General features: G+C 45.5%; 1 protein-coding gene across 3 annotated transcripts in view; it reads left to right on the forward strand.

Annotated features, from left to right (window-relative positions):
* Nucleotides 1–16,513, forward strand: part of WDTC1 (WD and tetratricopeptide repeats 1) — a 65,688-nt gene that overhangs the window by 40,695 nt on the left and 8,480 nt on the right. For 2 of the 3 annotated variants that reach the window (XM_030323950.1, XM_030323952.1), the window contains exons 4-12: nucleotides 4,377–4,423; nucleotides 4,823–4,934; nucleotides 7,644–7,831; nucleotides 10,240–10,422; nucleotides 11,373–11,467; nucleotides 11,877–11,992; nucleotides 13,450–13,525; nucleotides 14,137–14,245; nucleotides 15,268–15,441. In XM_030323950.1, the coding sequence (XP_030179810.1) occupies nucleotides 4,377–4,423; nucleotides 4,823–4,934; nucleotides 7,644–7,831; nucleotides 10,240–10,422; nucleotides 11,373–11,467; nucleotides 11,877–11,992; nucleotides 13,450–13,525; nucleotides 14,137–14,245; nucleotides 15,268–15,441 (1,100 nt within the window). The remainder of the gene's footprint in view (nucleotides 1–4,376; nucleotides 4,424–4,822; nucleotides 4,935–7,643; nucleotides 7,832–10,239; nucleotides 10,423–11,372; nucleotides 11,468–11,876; nucleotides 11,993–13,449; nucleotides 13,526–14,136; nucleotides 14,246–15,267; nucleotides 15,442–16,513) is intronic. The other variant, XM_030323951.1, reaches the window with a different exon arrangement.

The raw sequence follows: 16,513 nt of genomic DNA on the forward strand, positions 1-16,513 counted from the left end.
GTAATAAAACCCACTAAAAGTCCATTTGCTTTTATCATCATTATGCACCTAAAATTCTGAGCAGTGTCAGTGATAAAATACTTCTTCCTGCCTCCTCCTCCTCCTCTTATACACCATGCTACTCAGCAAATTATAGGGACTTACAACAAATAGTAATTGTAATCAATATTTAACAAAGTTAAGCAGGATCTAAAAGGTTGGAACTTAAGTGAGATTTAAAAGTTTTATTACAGGTTCTATCTCTGTGCACTTTCTGTTTCCTCTAGGTCCCCAGTGTGCAAAGCTTACCTTAAACAGCAGTATTTCCAAGGGTCCAGGGAGGCACACAAAGGTCTGTTCCTCTCTAGGAGTCATCTCTAAACATCCTTGCTCCCAGTTTCTTAAAAGTTTAAGGTTTTCTCTCTTCATTTTTTACCCACTTTTTAATTCTGATAGATCATAGGCATATTTCCTTCCATTGTATTTTACAATGTAATTATAGATTGTGACCCAATATCTAAGCCAGTCTTAGTTATCAAGGCCAAAGTAACCCCCCCCTTACTCTGCTCCCTATTAAGTAGCTTCCCAAACATGTGTTCTAACTTATAAAGCTCTTTATTAATATTTTTTGTCAATAGTTACTTTGTATTTTTGTTAGAATGTGGTTTGAGCTTTTTCTCTATACTCTCTTCAACTTACCTACCTCTAAACTAGCTTCTACCATGTGAAAATTAGTCATAAGTATCATATTTGTCTACTGTGGCCTCTGTCTTCCATACTTTGGATGGATTACTGATTTGCGGACAAGACAATAATTCTAGAAGCATTCATCCATTTTCTCAGACAATACGTAAGAGCTCAGGCTCTCAAGTTAAAATCCTGCTTCATGTCACCACTGTTAGCGGTGCCACACTTGGCAGGTCCAATATGTGCGGGGTTTTGTTTATTTTTACACACTAAGCAATTCTCCAACACCTAATGGGTGCCCTACAATTTAACTCAATTCTGACACTATCAATCTGGAGACAGCATTACATTGTACAGGCTAAGGGTTTAGTCCTATGACTGCCCTGCCACCCCCTACACCCCCCACTTCAGACACCAATCACAAGTCCATGTTGTCACCTGTGCTTCTGACCAACCATCTGTAGATTGGAGGGTCCAACAACCTCTTCCTTGGATTTGATTAATTTGCTAGAATGGCTCACAGAACTCAAACATATTTTACTTACTAGACTACCCATTTATTCTAAAAGAATATAGTTCAGGAACAGCCCAGATAGAAGAGATACCTAAACAGTATGTAGGAAGGGGCACAGAGCTTCCATGCCCTCTTGGAGTGTACTGCTCTCACCCAAATCTCCACATGTTTCCTAATGCATAAGCTCTCTGAACCTCTTCTTTTGGGTTTTTGTGGAGGCTTCAATAGATAGGCACAATTGACTAAATCATTGGCTATTGGTGAACTATTCAACCTCCAGCCCCTTTCCCCTCCCCAGAGGTCAGGAGGGTGGGACTGAAAGTTCTAACCCTCCAGTCATATGGTTGGTTCCTTTAGCAACTTGACCCCATCCTTAGGCACTTTCCAAAAATCACTTCATTAACATAAACTCAGGTGTTGTTGAAAGGGGTTTGTTACGGATATCAAGACATCTTTTTCACTCTTATCACTTAGGAAATTCCAAGGTCTTTAGGGGTTCAGATATGGGAAGAAGACCAATTACATATTTCTTATTATAAATTACAGTATCACAGCAGGTTACCGAATCTCTCTCAGTGCTGTCTTTCTTATATGTGAAATGAGTAGTGATACCTGTTTCTTAAACAAGACAAGAGATATAGAGTGCTGGATTAGTGTCCTATTGCTGCCATAACAAGTTACCACAGACTTAATGGCTCAAAACGACACAAATTTATTATCTCACAGTTCTGTGGATCAGAAGTCTGACCTGGGTTTCACCAAGCTAAAAGCAAGATCTGGACAGGGCTGTGTTCCTCCTGGAGGCTGTAGGGTAGAATTCGTTTCTTTGCAATTCCCAACTTCTAGAGGCTACTGCATTTCTTGACCCGTAATCCCCTTCTTCCATCTTCAAAGCCAGCAATAACAAGACAAATCCCTTTCACACCTACATCTCTCCAGTTCTCTGCAGCCAGGAAAGGTTCTGTGATTTTAAGAACTTACATGATCATAATGGGGCCACCTGGATAATCTAGAATACTCTCCCTGTCTCAAGGACCTTAACCTTAATCACATCTGCAAAGTCTCCTTGGCCACCAAACATCACATATTCATAGGTTGCAGAGGATCAGGACACAGACATCTGGGGGCCATTTTTCTGGCTACCACAAGTACTTAGCACTGTGTCCAGCTCTTTGTAAGCTCTCAGTAAGTGGCAATCATTCACAGCTCTTGGTATTGCAAGGGAGATTGCAAGCTATAAATGTGACACCCCCGCCCTCACCACCACCACCCCCTCACCACCACCACCCCCTCACCACCACCACCCCGGCCCAGGCACAAGTAATTTACATCCTGGTGAGAAAATGAAAGAGCTGAGGACAGAAATGATTCTGACCCTAAAAGAGTGATCAGAGCCATGTGAGGGGTTTCAACCAAGTGCCATGGGAGAGTGAGAGGCTCAGGTCAACAAGTAGTCTGACAAGTCTGAACAGAGTGAATGCACGTTAAGTGCAGAACCTGGAAAGAAATGTGGTTCAACCTGGCTAAGAATCTTTATAGGACAAAGGGTAAGAGGGAAGGAGAAGGCAGAGGAAAAGCCGTTCTAACTAGACAATTGGGGAATTAGATTTGTTCATATCTCTCGATTCTTCCCACTAGTCTCACTGGACTCATTTGTTCATTCAGACAACTGATATACGCCGGGCTCTGTATCTGACCTTGAGGATGCAGTGAATATAAGACACAAAGCCTGCTTTCTCGGGGCTCAGTCTGGTGAAGCAGACTACCATGTCAACACAGAGTCATAATCCAGTGTGACAGTAGGAGCCCACAGGAAGGGTATGCCTCCTTCCCAAATTTACAGGATAGGAAAAGCACCTTGAAGAAAGTGCCTATAAACTGAGACCTGAAGAATGAGTTGGGAGTTTATCAGCATGTTTTGGGCCACAAGTAACAGCCCAAGTCAAATGACCTTGAACAGTAAAGAACTGATTGTCTCGCTTAACTGGAAGTCCATAAGTAGAGTAGGCATTAGTATTGGTCACTCCTCTGTGTATTGACCTCACTCTCAGGCTGGCTTCCCTTGTGGTGGCAATTCCAAGTGTCACATTGGTATACCCAAAATCTGAAAGAAGAAAGGTATCTCTTTCATAGACTGTCTCCTGAGAATGAGAAAACTCCTTTTCAGGAAGCCTCCCAGCCACTGTGCCCCCTGCATCTGATTGGGGTCACAGGCTTATTTCTGAGCCAATCCCTGTGCCCAAGTAAATGCCACGTCCAATTTGGCTTATGCCTAAGTTCCTAAACCTATCAGTGTGTCAAGGACAATGGATTTACACTTGCTGAAACCCATGGTCTAATTTGGAACATAGAGATAAATAAATGAAAATCTAGGTATCATTAGGAATGAAGGAGGGTGAGAGAACAGAAACCAGTATATAGGAATGCCTAGTGACTTGTTCTTTCCTTCCCCCATGTAAGACTTGGTTCTGCCACTTTATACCTTCTGCTTTTCATGGATTCTGTTTCCTCATAGCTCTGGCTTTACCATGGTTTCTCTCTGTGCATGCTTTCAACCTCAGTGTCTATTGATAACTGCCTCACTCTCTCCATGTTTCTCATTTCACATCCCCAAGCTCAAGACTCTGGCCCAGTTAACCTTACTATACCAGGCTCTACCTACTTGAAGTAAGCTCCAGAAGATCGGGGACTTTGTTTTGTATACTGCTGTATCCCCAGTGTCCGAACGGCACCTGGTATGCAATGGGTGCTTGATAAATTAAGTATATGCCAAATGAATGAAAGATCAACTTTCTAGTTAATTGGCTTCCTTTGGGTTAGATATTCTCTGGGCAAATTTTCTGTGGCTGAGGGGATGTCCCTTGAAGGGACAGTGGTAGGAGCAGAGATTTGTTTGGATCTCACTTCTACTACTTACTTTCATCTGAACTTCAGTTTACTTTTCTGCAAAATAGGATCAATGAAACCTGCCCTTTAGGGCTCAGTTGTTCAGTATCAAGTGAGATCATAATATGAAAGTACTTTATATATTGTAAGATACCAGGCAGTTTAATTCAATTCTGGTCACTCACATGCACCTGGAAAACACTGATGATGGAAAGGCTGGTTCACCTGTTCAGTTCCACTTCTCAGTATTGAGTTCCCCAAGAGAACCTCTAACTGGCTGTCTTCTTGTCCCTTTCCATTTACTCCCCAGGGTCACTCAGGGTGTGTCAACTGTCTGGAGTGGAACGAGAAAGGAGAGTGAGTATGAACTAGAGTACCGAAGAGGGTGCTAGAGAGGGGAGTGGAGAGGCTGGGAGAGGGGACTTTCCTCCTTCTTGGTAGATCTAGGGAAAAGAGACTACTGCTCGTTTCTGTGCAGTGAAGTTTAGTCCACCACTATCAACGCACTGTTGAACAATAAATTGGATGACCATCCAAACCCTGTGTTTTTGATAATCTAATTTGTTTAAGGAATAATGAGAAATCTTTAGGACAAAGTAGAAGAGAATCAACTGATGGTTACAAGATACGCTTGAATTCTGTGACATCTCCTGTTCCTCACGCTCTGTGTGGCCTCACTCCCTATCAGTGGGGAACGTGGGGTTTGGGGGGGCGGGGCCGGAAGGGGAGAGGTAGAACCCCTTATTCTGCTTGCAGCTTGCTGGCCTCTGGTTCCGATGACCAGCACACAATTGTGTGGGACCCGCTGCACCACAAGAAGCTGCTCTCCATGCACACAGGACACACTGCAAATATCTTCTCTGTCAAGGTGAGCAGGATAAGGCACAGAGCAAGTGAAAGGCATGCATGACTGGTCTGCGTGCATGGTTGTATCTGCACATATGTGTTCCATGTACTCCCTGGGGTTGCAGACACCTTTGTGATCTGAGTATCTGATGGTGATTCCTGAAACCCCATCTCTTTTCCGTGTTCTGCTTCCTCACTTATAGCATCTAGGCCAGCTCTAGATGAAATGATGTTTATATTTATTTGAGTGGTGATGGTGGGTGGTATGGTTCCAACCATGAACTTAGATAGCAGGGAGACCTGTGTTTGACTCCCTGATCTGCCTCTTGGAAGCTGTGTGACCTAGGCAAGTCACCTGACCTCTCTGAACCTCTTTACTCATCTGTAAATAGGAAGTAGCTTAGGAAAATCCCCTGGACCCATGAATAAATGAGTAAATAAATCATTTAATTTTAAAAGGGAAGCAGCAATCCACAGGCTTGATATTATAGTTCAATAAGATGATTTGTAAAAAGGCACCTGGCCACAGGTGTTTTAGCTGTTCTGTGTTTGAGCTGCTGATTTGTTGGTGGAAGGGAGTTGAGCTGAGGAGAGGTGGGAAGGGGACTTACAAGTGTCTTCAGGCCTCTGAAGTCCTCGAAATGGAAGTGACATGAAACTTTGTGCCTTCTGGTCCCAGGCAACAGACTTGGCATTAGTGGCGCCGAGTCCATAGAAGAAAATGTGGACCTCATGAAGTAAAGAACTGTGTAATGCTTAGAGCAATTTGGAGAAGGTAGAATAGGCCCTTTGAGACTATAGCAAGTGTCCTAGCACTGAGGTACTCTCGACACTGGGAACTTTTTTTGCCAGGTTGAAGTTTGGAGGAAATGACCTTTAAGGACCTTTCCAGCCCTGTAATTCTATAATGGATGTATGTGAGAGTGAGACTGTCCTTTAGAAAGCCTCACTAATCTAAGAAATATTTTCCTAATTAATATCAAGAAGAATTACAAGATACATGAAGAAGGTAGATTTGAGAGCCAAGAACCTACTTACTTCCCTAACCCCTGCCTCCTTCCCAAGCTCTGATTTTCACCTCCTGCTCCAGGGACCAATCCTAGATGATTTTCTGCAATTTTAGAGACAGAACAATGCCTCTTCACCTCTTGCATGGCAAACAGATGGTTTCTGCCCCATGAAAAGTGTTAGGTCCAATCTGAATCTTTGGGGTGGGATCTGGGAAAGGGACCTAAGCCATCACTTTGGCATTATAGAGCACAAAATGTTGAGTTCAGAAAACCAGAATTTGACAATGGTCTTGTAACTTCCTAATAGTATGATTTGGGGCAAGGCATTTACATTTACAGACCCTCAGCCTCCTCTTGTGTGAAAGTGTAGAAAAGGAGTCTTCTCTCTTCAGATAGTAACATTCCGCAGATATTTATTTAGCCCTCAAGCTCCCCCTGGTGGCAACTACAGAGTGTGGTGAGTGTGGCAGTAGCCCTCAAGGGCTCGCCTATTTATTACTGTTGTGCATGAAGTATATTCTGTCTTCAGACAGGATTAAAGACTGCTGGTTGCCCCTAAAAATGATCAGATTTCATTTGTTTCATCTAGCCCTTGTCCTGGTGATCCAATAGAGAATGGTATGTAGAAAGTGAATTATTGCTCTTCTGTGAACATTTAAGTCCAGTAGGACTTGAGCTGTTTAAATGCGGAATAATGCCCCACCCCCAGCACCCATTCAGCCTTGTTGTGGATTGGGAGAAACTTTTCAATTAAGAAAAAAGGTAATTAAATCTTTTGAACTCAAGAAAGAGAAAAAGTCAACTAAATATTTTTCTTCCTCAAAGCTAGGTGATAGAATGACATGCTTTTAAAAATTTCTGTTCAAAGCTATGTTTATGGCTGTTTTCTTCTTACCATATGTCATCTGGAATATTTTCTCAATTTCGTCAGAATGGTCGGATTCTCATTCTTTATGATAACTGTAGGGAGATGTTTCTTCCTGATGCTCAGCCCTTCCCCAAGGGTCAACATTTGAGCCATTTCTAGTATTTGCTATTATGAAGAGTGCTGCTCTGAGCATTTCTGCACAGGTCTCTTTTTTCTAATAAAATTATTTCTCAGAAGTGGAAGTTTGGGGTCAAAAGATAGAAGCAGTTTTTACTTTGTTACCTATTGCTAGAGTGTTCTCCAGAAATATTTGAACCAATTTAAATACTACTTTCTCCTTAAAACACTGGAAGTCCTTTTCACCTTAAGACTAATTTATTAGGTAATCCTCAGGGTATCAAACAGTCCTCATGAGGCAGTATGCATTTGGGAGTCAGACTTGAGTTTGAACACAATCCTGCTGAACCTCAATTTTTATTTTAAGTATCAATAAGATAAGATACCTACCCAGATGGCAGCCAGATGGTAAATGCTTAGTAAATGGTAGCAACTATGATTATCATCCACTCAACCCTTATCTGGGGAAGAATCAGAGGAAGATTTCTTAGGTAGTCCGGTTTGGCACAAGTCAGGACCACTCCGGCAAAGTAAAGGCGTATGTCCCAACTTTGACCTTTAGGCCTATGGGCTGATGCTTGAGATCCAAAGTTTTCTTAGTGGACTGCCTTGGATGAGTTCATTTCCTGCCTGATATGGAGAAGGAAAGAGGGTGCTAACATCCATGCTAGTCTTCTTCTGTGGCCAACCCTACCCCCACTGCCTGCCAATCTCTTCTTCAATCTCTCTGGAGCAGTTCCTGCCTCATGCTGGGGACCGCATCTTAATCACGGGGGCAGCCGACTCCAAAGTGCATGTCCACGACCTGACGGTAAAGGAAACAATCCACATGTTTGGAGACCACACAAACCGGGTGAAACGCATCGCCACAGCGCCCATGTGGCCCAACACATTCTGGAGTGCTGCTGAAGATGGGCTTATCCGGTAAGGGCCTGAGGCATCAAGTGGGGCCTGCGCCTCCCCTGCTCCCACTGCATGTTGGCTCCCCCGCCCCATCTTCCCATACTGCTTCCTTCCACAGGCCTGGCTCCTTCCCTTCAGCAGAGTTCCAGCTTCATTTGTCTGCCCAGGGCACTTGTCTGGGACATACAGCTGGGAACATTTGTTTGTCTGCTCTCGGCTTCCCCACTCTTTACCCTCTCCTGCACTACATCCGGGCCTGTCAGCCTGCTCTCACCAGTGCATAATGTCGGCCTCCTCTGGGCTTTCACTCCTGCTATTTGCTCCGCCTGGTTTTCTCTGTCCCCAGTTCTTTCCATGCTTGACCCTTTCTTACCCTAAGATCAGCTCAAGAATCACCTCTTCATAAGCACCTTCTCTGACTATCCTGTCCAAAGTAGACCCCCCCCATCATTCTGTCTCAGCACCCTAATTGTATCCTTTGTGACTGTAATCACCCTCTGTAGTTCTTTTATTTTATTTTCTTCTTGGTTTACCTTTTTGTCTGTATCACTCACTGAATAGTGAACTGTCAGAGCACCTCCATCTCTACCTTGTTCCTAGTTGTGTCCCTAGAGCCCAGCACAGTGCCCAGCACATAGTGGTGCTTGATACATTTCTCTCGAACAATTGATCAGTGGGCATATGTGTGGGAAGGGAATAGTCAGTCAGAAATGGGAAAGCGGACTTTCCCCTTCTCCGTTGGCCTGGATTGTCATATCTTTGCTCTAGTTTTCTTCATCCTAAAATGGTCTCATTGCTCTTTAACTCCTTTCTTCAGAGGTGACCTTATCTCCCCAACCTGCTTTAATGCCTCCTTTGAGATCTTATAGGATTCGCTCTTCCCCGTTACAAAGGAGGAGAGATATCTAAGTCATGCACGAACTATAAAACAGCAGTTAGAAGCAGGGCACTGATGTCAGACAGACCTGGAATCAAGTCCTACCTCTGTCACTCAGTGGGGCAAGTAACTTTACCCCTGAACTTTAGTTTCTTCACCTGTAAAATGAGAATTATCATAATATCTCCCTTGTTGGCCTGAGCATCAAAATGAGATAGTGCCTGTGAAACCTTGGATGGTACTTGGAAGACAGAAAGCACTTGGTCGGTGACAGGTAAAACTCTGTGTTATTCTTATTGACCTTACCTAACCAGACTGTGCCAGGGCAGCGGGTAGAGGCCAAGCATCTAGGTAGGATTGGAGCCTAAGCAGTTAGACACAGGCACAGTCAGGGAAGGTGTTCTAGCAGAGGGTGAGCATAAGCTGGGCCTTCCAGGATAGACAGGATTTGGATGGGCAAGGAAAAGCAGAGTGGGCTCTCCAGCTTGAACAGTTTGTGAAGGCAGGGGTAAATGTGCCACATGGGGGATAGAGAGTTCTGTCTGTCATCGTAAGTGAGGCAGTTCGAAAACTGAGGAACAAGTTTAGTGGCAGTCAGGTCTTGGGAACCAGACTAAGGAGTTTGGTAAAAGCAAATTAACAGTAAGCTCATGCTAAAAATATTGAGGAATTTGTGCAGGTTTTTGAGCAGGAGACTGATGGAACAAAGACAGTATTCTAGGAAGAGCAGTCTGGTGAGGACGGCTTAGAAAGGTGAGGCAGACAAGGTGGAGATCATTGCCCATATCTGGGCAAGAAGTGGGTGACCACATGGGGACACCCTCCTCATTCTCTGTGCCTGTGGAGTGGCCGCACAACAGTCCCCCAGACTGCTTCGAGGGGTGTGCTACTGCCAGGGATGTCTGGCATGACATTTACTACCTGAGTGGGACTCAGGCTTGTCTTGGCGCTTAGTGTTTCTAGATAACTCTTGGCGACCTCTAGATTCTCTTTTATATCACCTCCGTACTTCTGTCTCCTGCAAGAAATTAGATTAAAAGTTGGAGTTAAGGAGCAAAGCCAAGTGGTTAAAGGCTGTCTTTCCAGTTCCGCACTATTCCAGCTTCACACTGGAAGCTGTGTCACCCCAGACAGGTGCTTTACTTGCCTTTAGCCTCAGCGTTCTAACGATACCTGGGGCTGGTGTGAGGATTTAATTAGATAATCCATGTACAACACTTAGGGACACAAGACACAAATCATTTTCTCAATGTTAGAATCAGTAGAAATAGTACTTAATGGCAATATCACTGATCTCTGTAAAAAAAAAAAAAATACAGTAGTATTCACCTTAAGTAGTTATATGAAAAATAAAACAGATTGTGTGAGAGGCCTATTTCAGGTGCCTGGCACACAGTGAGCACTCAGGAAACGGGGGTGGTTTTTTTACATTCTTATTATTTATGAACAGGTCAAAGCCCTTCCCAGTTCCTTTGTATAACAAAGCCTTGGCTTCTCCCCTGCCTCACAGGAGGACCCAATCCCCATCCCCTAACACTGTCCTCTCTCACAGCCAGTATGACCTTCGGGAGAACAGCAAACACTCGGAGGTGCTGATTGACCTGACAGAGTACTGTGGCCAGCTGGTGGAGGCCAAGTGCCTCACCGTCAACCCCCAGGACAACAACTGCCTGGCAGTAGGGGCCAGTGGGCCTTTTGTGAGGCTCTATGACATTCGCATGATCCATAACCACAGGTATGAATAGTTCAGCCTCCTGTGGGCAAGTCCCTGGGAACTTGCTGCCCCTGTCCCTCATTGCCATGACCTCTTCTTTTTTGAAGTGGGTTTTTAAAATTCTGTTATTTTTTTTAATGTTTATTTTTGAGAGAGAGAGTGTGGGAGGAGCGGGGGGGGGGGTGGGGGGGACAGAGGATCTGAAGCGGGCTCTGGGCTGACAGCAGAGAGCCCAACTCAGGGGCTCGAACTCACAAACCGTGAGATCATGACCTGAGCTGAAGTCAGATGCTTAACTGACTGAGCCACCAGGTGCCCCTTAAATTTTGTGATTAAAAAAAAATTTAATCCATGCTTGTTTTGGAAAATATGGAAAGTATAATAAACTACAAATGATCCATTACCTAAAAGAAATCACTGTGTATATTTTCTGCTTGTTCTTTTACTATGAGTATTTGTACAGAGTTATAATCTTGTACATGTAATTTCTTTTTTGCACATGTAATTTTATTCTTTTTTTTTTTTTAAACAAAAGTAGAATATACCCCGAACCTCCACAGAAGTCCCAGACCTGAACAGCTCCACCAGCGTGGGTTTTCAATGGACTTCTGGGACAGGGGCAGGGACATCTGGCCTGCTTTACTTTCATTTGTGGGTTTGGGCAACCACTGCTGCTCCTCACACACTACCTGACTTGGAGCGGGACTTAAACCTTAGCTTCCTTATCTATAAAATGAGGATGATAGGGTGGTCATGAGGACCAAGACAATGGACAGGACCTACTTGTAAAGCACTGTAATGTATGTGTGCATGGCTATCTAGCTGATGGACCTTTAGGGTTGCTGAGGTAAGGAAGCTAAGGGTACCTCCTTTCAGTGATACAAATTTAGGTTTTCCTATAGGGAGTATGGTCTGGTCTAGCCAGGGGTATGCCTAGGGCTTATAACCTATATGGTTTGTCTTCCCACCAGGAAGAGCATGAAGCAGAGCCCTTCAGCAGGTGTCCACACCTTCTGTGACCGACAGAAGCCCCTTCCGGATGGCGCAGCCCAGTATTACGTGGCAGGTAGGGCTCAGCCCAGCTCTGGCCCCGAGTTCTTGGCCAGGTGCTGACTCTTTCTGGGGTGGTGCAAAGAGACAACATGGCATGGTGGTCAAGAGCATGGGTTTTAGAGTAAGGCAGATTCAGGCTTTAATCCTGACTGCCATTTACCAGCCATCCTGTGACCTTTGGCAAATTACTTACCCTTGATGAGTCTTCATTTCTTTTCCATAGAATGGGGTCATAATGATTAAATGAGATAAAGTATATAAAGTAGTTGGCCTAGTGCATATAGTAAATGCTCAACACATGTAGCTGCTTTTATGATGAAGATAATTTCTATCGTTATTGACATGTTGGCCTCACACAACTCCCTGCTCCTCTTGGGGGAAACGAGGAGTCTCACATTGAGGTAACTGAGCTTTTCCCACAGGTCACCTGCCAGTGAAGCTGCCTGATTACAACAACCGTCTGAGAGTGCTGGTTGCCACCTATGTGACCTTCAGCCCCAATGGCACAGAGCTGCTGGTCAATATGGGAGGGGAGCAGGTATGTGTGGCTGCCCAAGCTGGCTCTGCCCCCACCAACCCAAATTCAACATCCAGGGCTTGTACCTCACTTCCACTGCCATGAGGCAGACAAGAAGCACCAACCTTATGGTAAATGGCTTTACAGTGAAATATAGGAGCAGCGTGGCATCATTGGAATTCCCAGGAGGTGCCCTGGTTTTGTCTTTTTCTTGAGCATAGCTTTAGAACTGACAGACCCGTCTTCAAATGCTGGCCTTCTGTGTGCTATGACTTTGAACAAGTCTCTTCATTTTTCTGAGCCTCAGTTTCCTCATCCTCTATTTTCCTAGGAGGAAACCCTGGGGCTGAGAGCATGCAGCCAGGCTGTGGTTTAAGGCCAGCTTTAGGAGTGTTTTTTGATAATGGCAGGTTACTAAACCCTCTATTTGCATGTTCTCAATCAGGATATTTAGTAAGCCTTGCATAAATCCACTTATTCTACAAATACTCACTGAGCACTTACTCTGAGACCGGCATTATTATAAACATGAAGGAGACAAATGTGAAATATGATCCATCCCAAGTTGACAAGGCAGACATAGCACGTGAACCAGCTAATGACATTACAAGGCAAGGTGGATTATGTACAAGAGAAATGGGATGGAGAATAGACGAGCATCTGAGCTCAGAATACGGCTCTGACTTCAGACTGCTGAGCCATCACCTGGCCTAAAGGTAGCATAAGGATGAATAGGGAGGCATCTAGCAGAGTGGTTTGGAGCCAGACAGACTTGGTTTTATGTCCTGACTATGCCACTTACTGCTTTTATGGCCCTGGGTAAATAAACTCGGAGCCCATGTTTCTTCATCTATAAAGGGGGTGATAATAATAGTACTTCTTAGGGCGCCTGGCTGGCTCAGTGGGAAGAGCACGTGACTCTTGATCCTCAGGGTCATGAGTTCAAGTCTCATGTTGAGTGTAGAGATCACTAAAAAAAATAAGCACACTTAAAAAAATAATAGTACCTCTTTAGGGGGTTGTTTCTAGGATGAAATGAGGTAAGTCATATAAAACACTTAGCAGAGGTCCTAAAGCAAAGTAAGAATTCACTAAACATTAGATAATATAGATAATGTTTATTGAGAGAAGTAAGTAGCAGTGTTACTTTGGGCAAATGGCTTCCCTTCTCTGAGACTTCAGTTTTCCCATGTGTAAAATGAGATCTTTGGCTTTGTGACTTCTGAGAACCTTTCCAACTTAAACATGTGATTCTAATTAATGACAGTGTTTTAAGCAGTCCACCCTACAGGCCAGGAACCAGGAGAATTTTCCTGCCTGAGGTTTGCCCCATAGGAACCCCTCCAGGCCTTGCTTGATGGTTCCGTGCTCAATACTTACTATATTCCTGAGAGCCACCAACCCCCAAAGCCTTGCTTTGGTCCAGCCACATTCTTACCTCACAGCCGCCATCTCTTTTCTTAACCCTTCCACTCTAGGTCTATTTGTTTGACCTGACTTACAAGCAACGGCCATACACCTTCCTCTTGCCTAGAAAATGCCACTCCTCAGGGGGTAAGTTCTCCCTTGGGTTAGGGGTATCTCTGCTGGGGAGCTTGAATGTGTGCCACTTCTGCTGCGGAGGCTGCCCCTTCCCTTGTGCTGTGGCTGTGATCCTCCAAAAGGAGTAGTTTCTGTGAAAGAACACTCTGTACAGTAAGAAGGAAGATAACAGTAGGTCAGAGAGATCTGTCAAAGGGGTTTGCATCACAGCCCTTTTCACTTCTCTCTGAAAAACAGTTTCTTTCCGTGGCTTTTCTCTTGAGGACGTGTAGTAGTTGCCCTTCTTTCTTGTCCTGAATGAGTTTCCTCACTGACTCCTTCCTAGGGCCTCCATTTGGTTTGGAAACCTCTTCACCCCCCACTCTCTCCAACCACCCCCAGCTAAGGGTAATGCCAAGTTGAAGCTGTGTCCCTCTCCAACCAGCAGAGGGCGCACAGGCTTTTCCCTATGCTCTTGCCTGCCTGCCTGTCTGTCAGAACTTACTTTTTGGGAATGGATCTTACCTGGGAGGATGGCCCATAGTGGAACCATCAGATTCTGTGATGGAAGCTGGAGGGCTGCTGAAAAGAAATGAGGACCTCTTCCTGAGTTGTTGCTGTTCCTTTCTCCCCACCCCTGCCAGAAGTTCAGAACGGCAAGATGTCCACCAATGGTGTATCCAACGGCGTGTCCAATGGCCTGCACCTTCACAGCAATGGCTTCCGGCTGCCAGAGAGTAGGGGACATGTCAGGTGAGTCCAGCCTGACTTGTTCAGCCCCCCAGTCCCAATTACACCTTATGGTACATACCTTACAATGTAATTTGGAGGGAGGAGCATGTCCTGTAAACCGTCCATCCAGGCACATACCTCAGAGTCTGGGAACTGAAACAAGGGATGTAATGGAGTATATCTGGAGTGTGGCTAATGGTTCCAGTACCTCTGCTACCTGGTAGGATCCCAGTCACACTCAGACTGAAGCTCTAGTCTCTGGGTATCAGTAGTTAGGTCAGGACCCAGGGACCCAGCTACCTCTTAGTACTGAGCTCCCTCTTAAAGGTGTTAAACACAGAGGGGCCTCCCCCCATTATATTTTTCTTCATCCCATACCATCTTTTGGCCTCTATTCACTGCCAGGCCCTATACTGGGCTTTGGATACAGGTGTGCTCAAATCCTCTAAACTTTGAAAGAAATAGAAGTCTCTGTCGAGAGATCCATGGGAGGGGCTTGGGTGGTCAGCTACTATCATGCCCAGGAGTTTGATTAAGAATTACCTTTGGGGGGTGCCTGGCTAGCTCAGTTGGTAGAGAATGAAACTCTTGATCTTAAGGTTGTAAGTTTGAACCCCACATTGGGCATAGAATTTACTGAAAAATGAAATCTTAAAAAAAAGGAAAATCACTTTTGGGGCACATGGCTGGCTTAGTCAGTGGAGCATGCAACTCTTGATCTTGGGGTCATGAGTTCGAGCCCCACATTGGGCACAGAGTTTACTTAAAAAAAAAAAAAAAAAAAAAAAGAATTGCCTTTAACCTGTCCATGACAGCTTCATTTCTGTCCCTCTGTTTTTTCACTGGTTCAGAGTATCTGGAATTGTGCCTATTACCTATTACAGGAACCTAGGCCAAGGATAAGAGTGGTCCCCTCTTCTAGATGACAGTGCAGATCCCAGGGGTCAAGACAATATGGGTGGCCCTCAGGCAGGGCTTCAGACTTCCTGAGAGGCTGCTTGGACCCTCTTTGGCTGGCCTGACTTGGCTCTCCTTCACCACAGCCCCCAGGTAGAGCTGCCCCCATACTTGGAGCGCGTGAAACAGCAAGCCAACGAGGCCTTTGCCTGCCAGCAGTGGACCCAGGCCATTCAGCTTTACAGCAAGGCTGTGCAGAGGGCCCCTCACAATGCCATGCTCTATGGGAACCGAGCTGCTGCCTACATGAAGCGCAAGTGGTGAGTGGGCCTGAGCCAGGACGAGGCATGAAGGCAGAGGACCTGATGGAACCAAGTTCCTGAGGCCTCCAGGGAAGGTGGCAGTGGCATCCTGCCGCCCCTTAGGGCTTTTTTAGGCTGTTTTCTAACTCCCACCTCCAGACTAGAGGTCAGGAAGTCTCACAGTGACATGAAACATGTCCACAAGTAGCTTCAATGTGGTGCTTTGTTATAAAGTGATGCGGCCATTGGGCAAGTAGAACTTGAGAGAATAGTTAATCCCAGCTGTTAGATAATTGGGCCTTGAATTGGACTATGAAGGTGCAGTAGAATCTTGCTAGATAGAAAAGAGGCATTTGGTGAATTCAGTTGGTATCAGTCTCAAATGATTCTGTAGCCCCTTGACCTTGGGCTTGCTTTCCTGTGCTCTTAGACCATTGGACCAAGACAAACAAGATACCAGGGATCTGAAGCTGGCTGTGGGTCATGTTGGGTCATAGTGGCTGGTGGTAAAGGAGTGGGTCCATATCCTGAAGAACCTGCTATCTTTGGAGACCATCAGGGCTCCCAGCCCTTCTGCCTACGGCACCAGCAGGCAAGCAGGCAGGCAGACCCCACCCCCCAGCCGGGGCCAGGACTGAAGATGGATAGAGCTGGGCCCACAGCCATTTCTGCTCCGTCTGGCATCCGTCGGCTCTGCCCAGACAGACAGGCCAGCTGGTGTGCCATCGTCTGGCTGCAACTAGGCAGGCCAGAGAGGGAAGCTTAAGAAACCCACCCAAGTCAGCAGGATGGTAGATAGGGGTTTGGGAAGATGCTACCCCCACAGGCCTTAGCCCAGGCATCAAGAGTTTGCCAAGTGCTCAGATGGCAACCCAACCCAGGAGGTGATGGTTTGGGGGCCATCCTAAGGTGTTTTGCCTCTCTGTCCCAGGAACTGAGTAGAATGCGGTGTCCTCATCCAGGCTTTATGCCGAGAGCTGTTTCACTCCTACATTCTTGCTAAGGGAGGCTGATGACTTCCCAATCCATGGGTGCCCTCGACATGTTCTCTGAACTCCCACTGTGTGCTAGGTACTAGGGACACAGAGTT

The sequence above is a fragment of the Lynx canadensis genome, chromosome C1, assembly GCF_007474595.2.
Source record: "Lynx canadensis isolate LIC74 chromosome C1, mLynCan4.pri.v2, whole genome shotgun sequence".
Lineage (NCBI taxonomy): Eukaryota > Metazoa > Chordata > Mammalia > Carnivora > Felidae > Lynx > Lynx canadensis.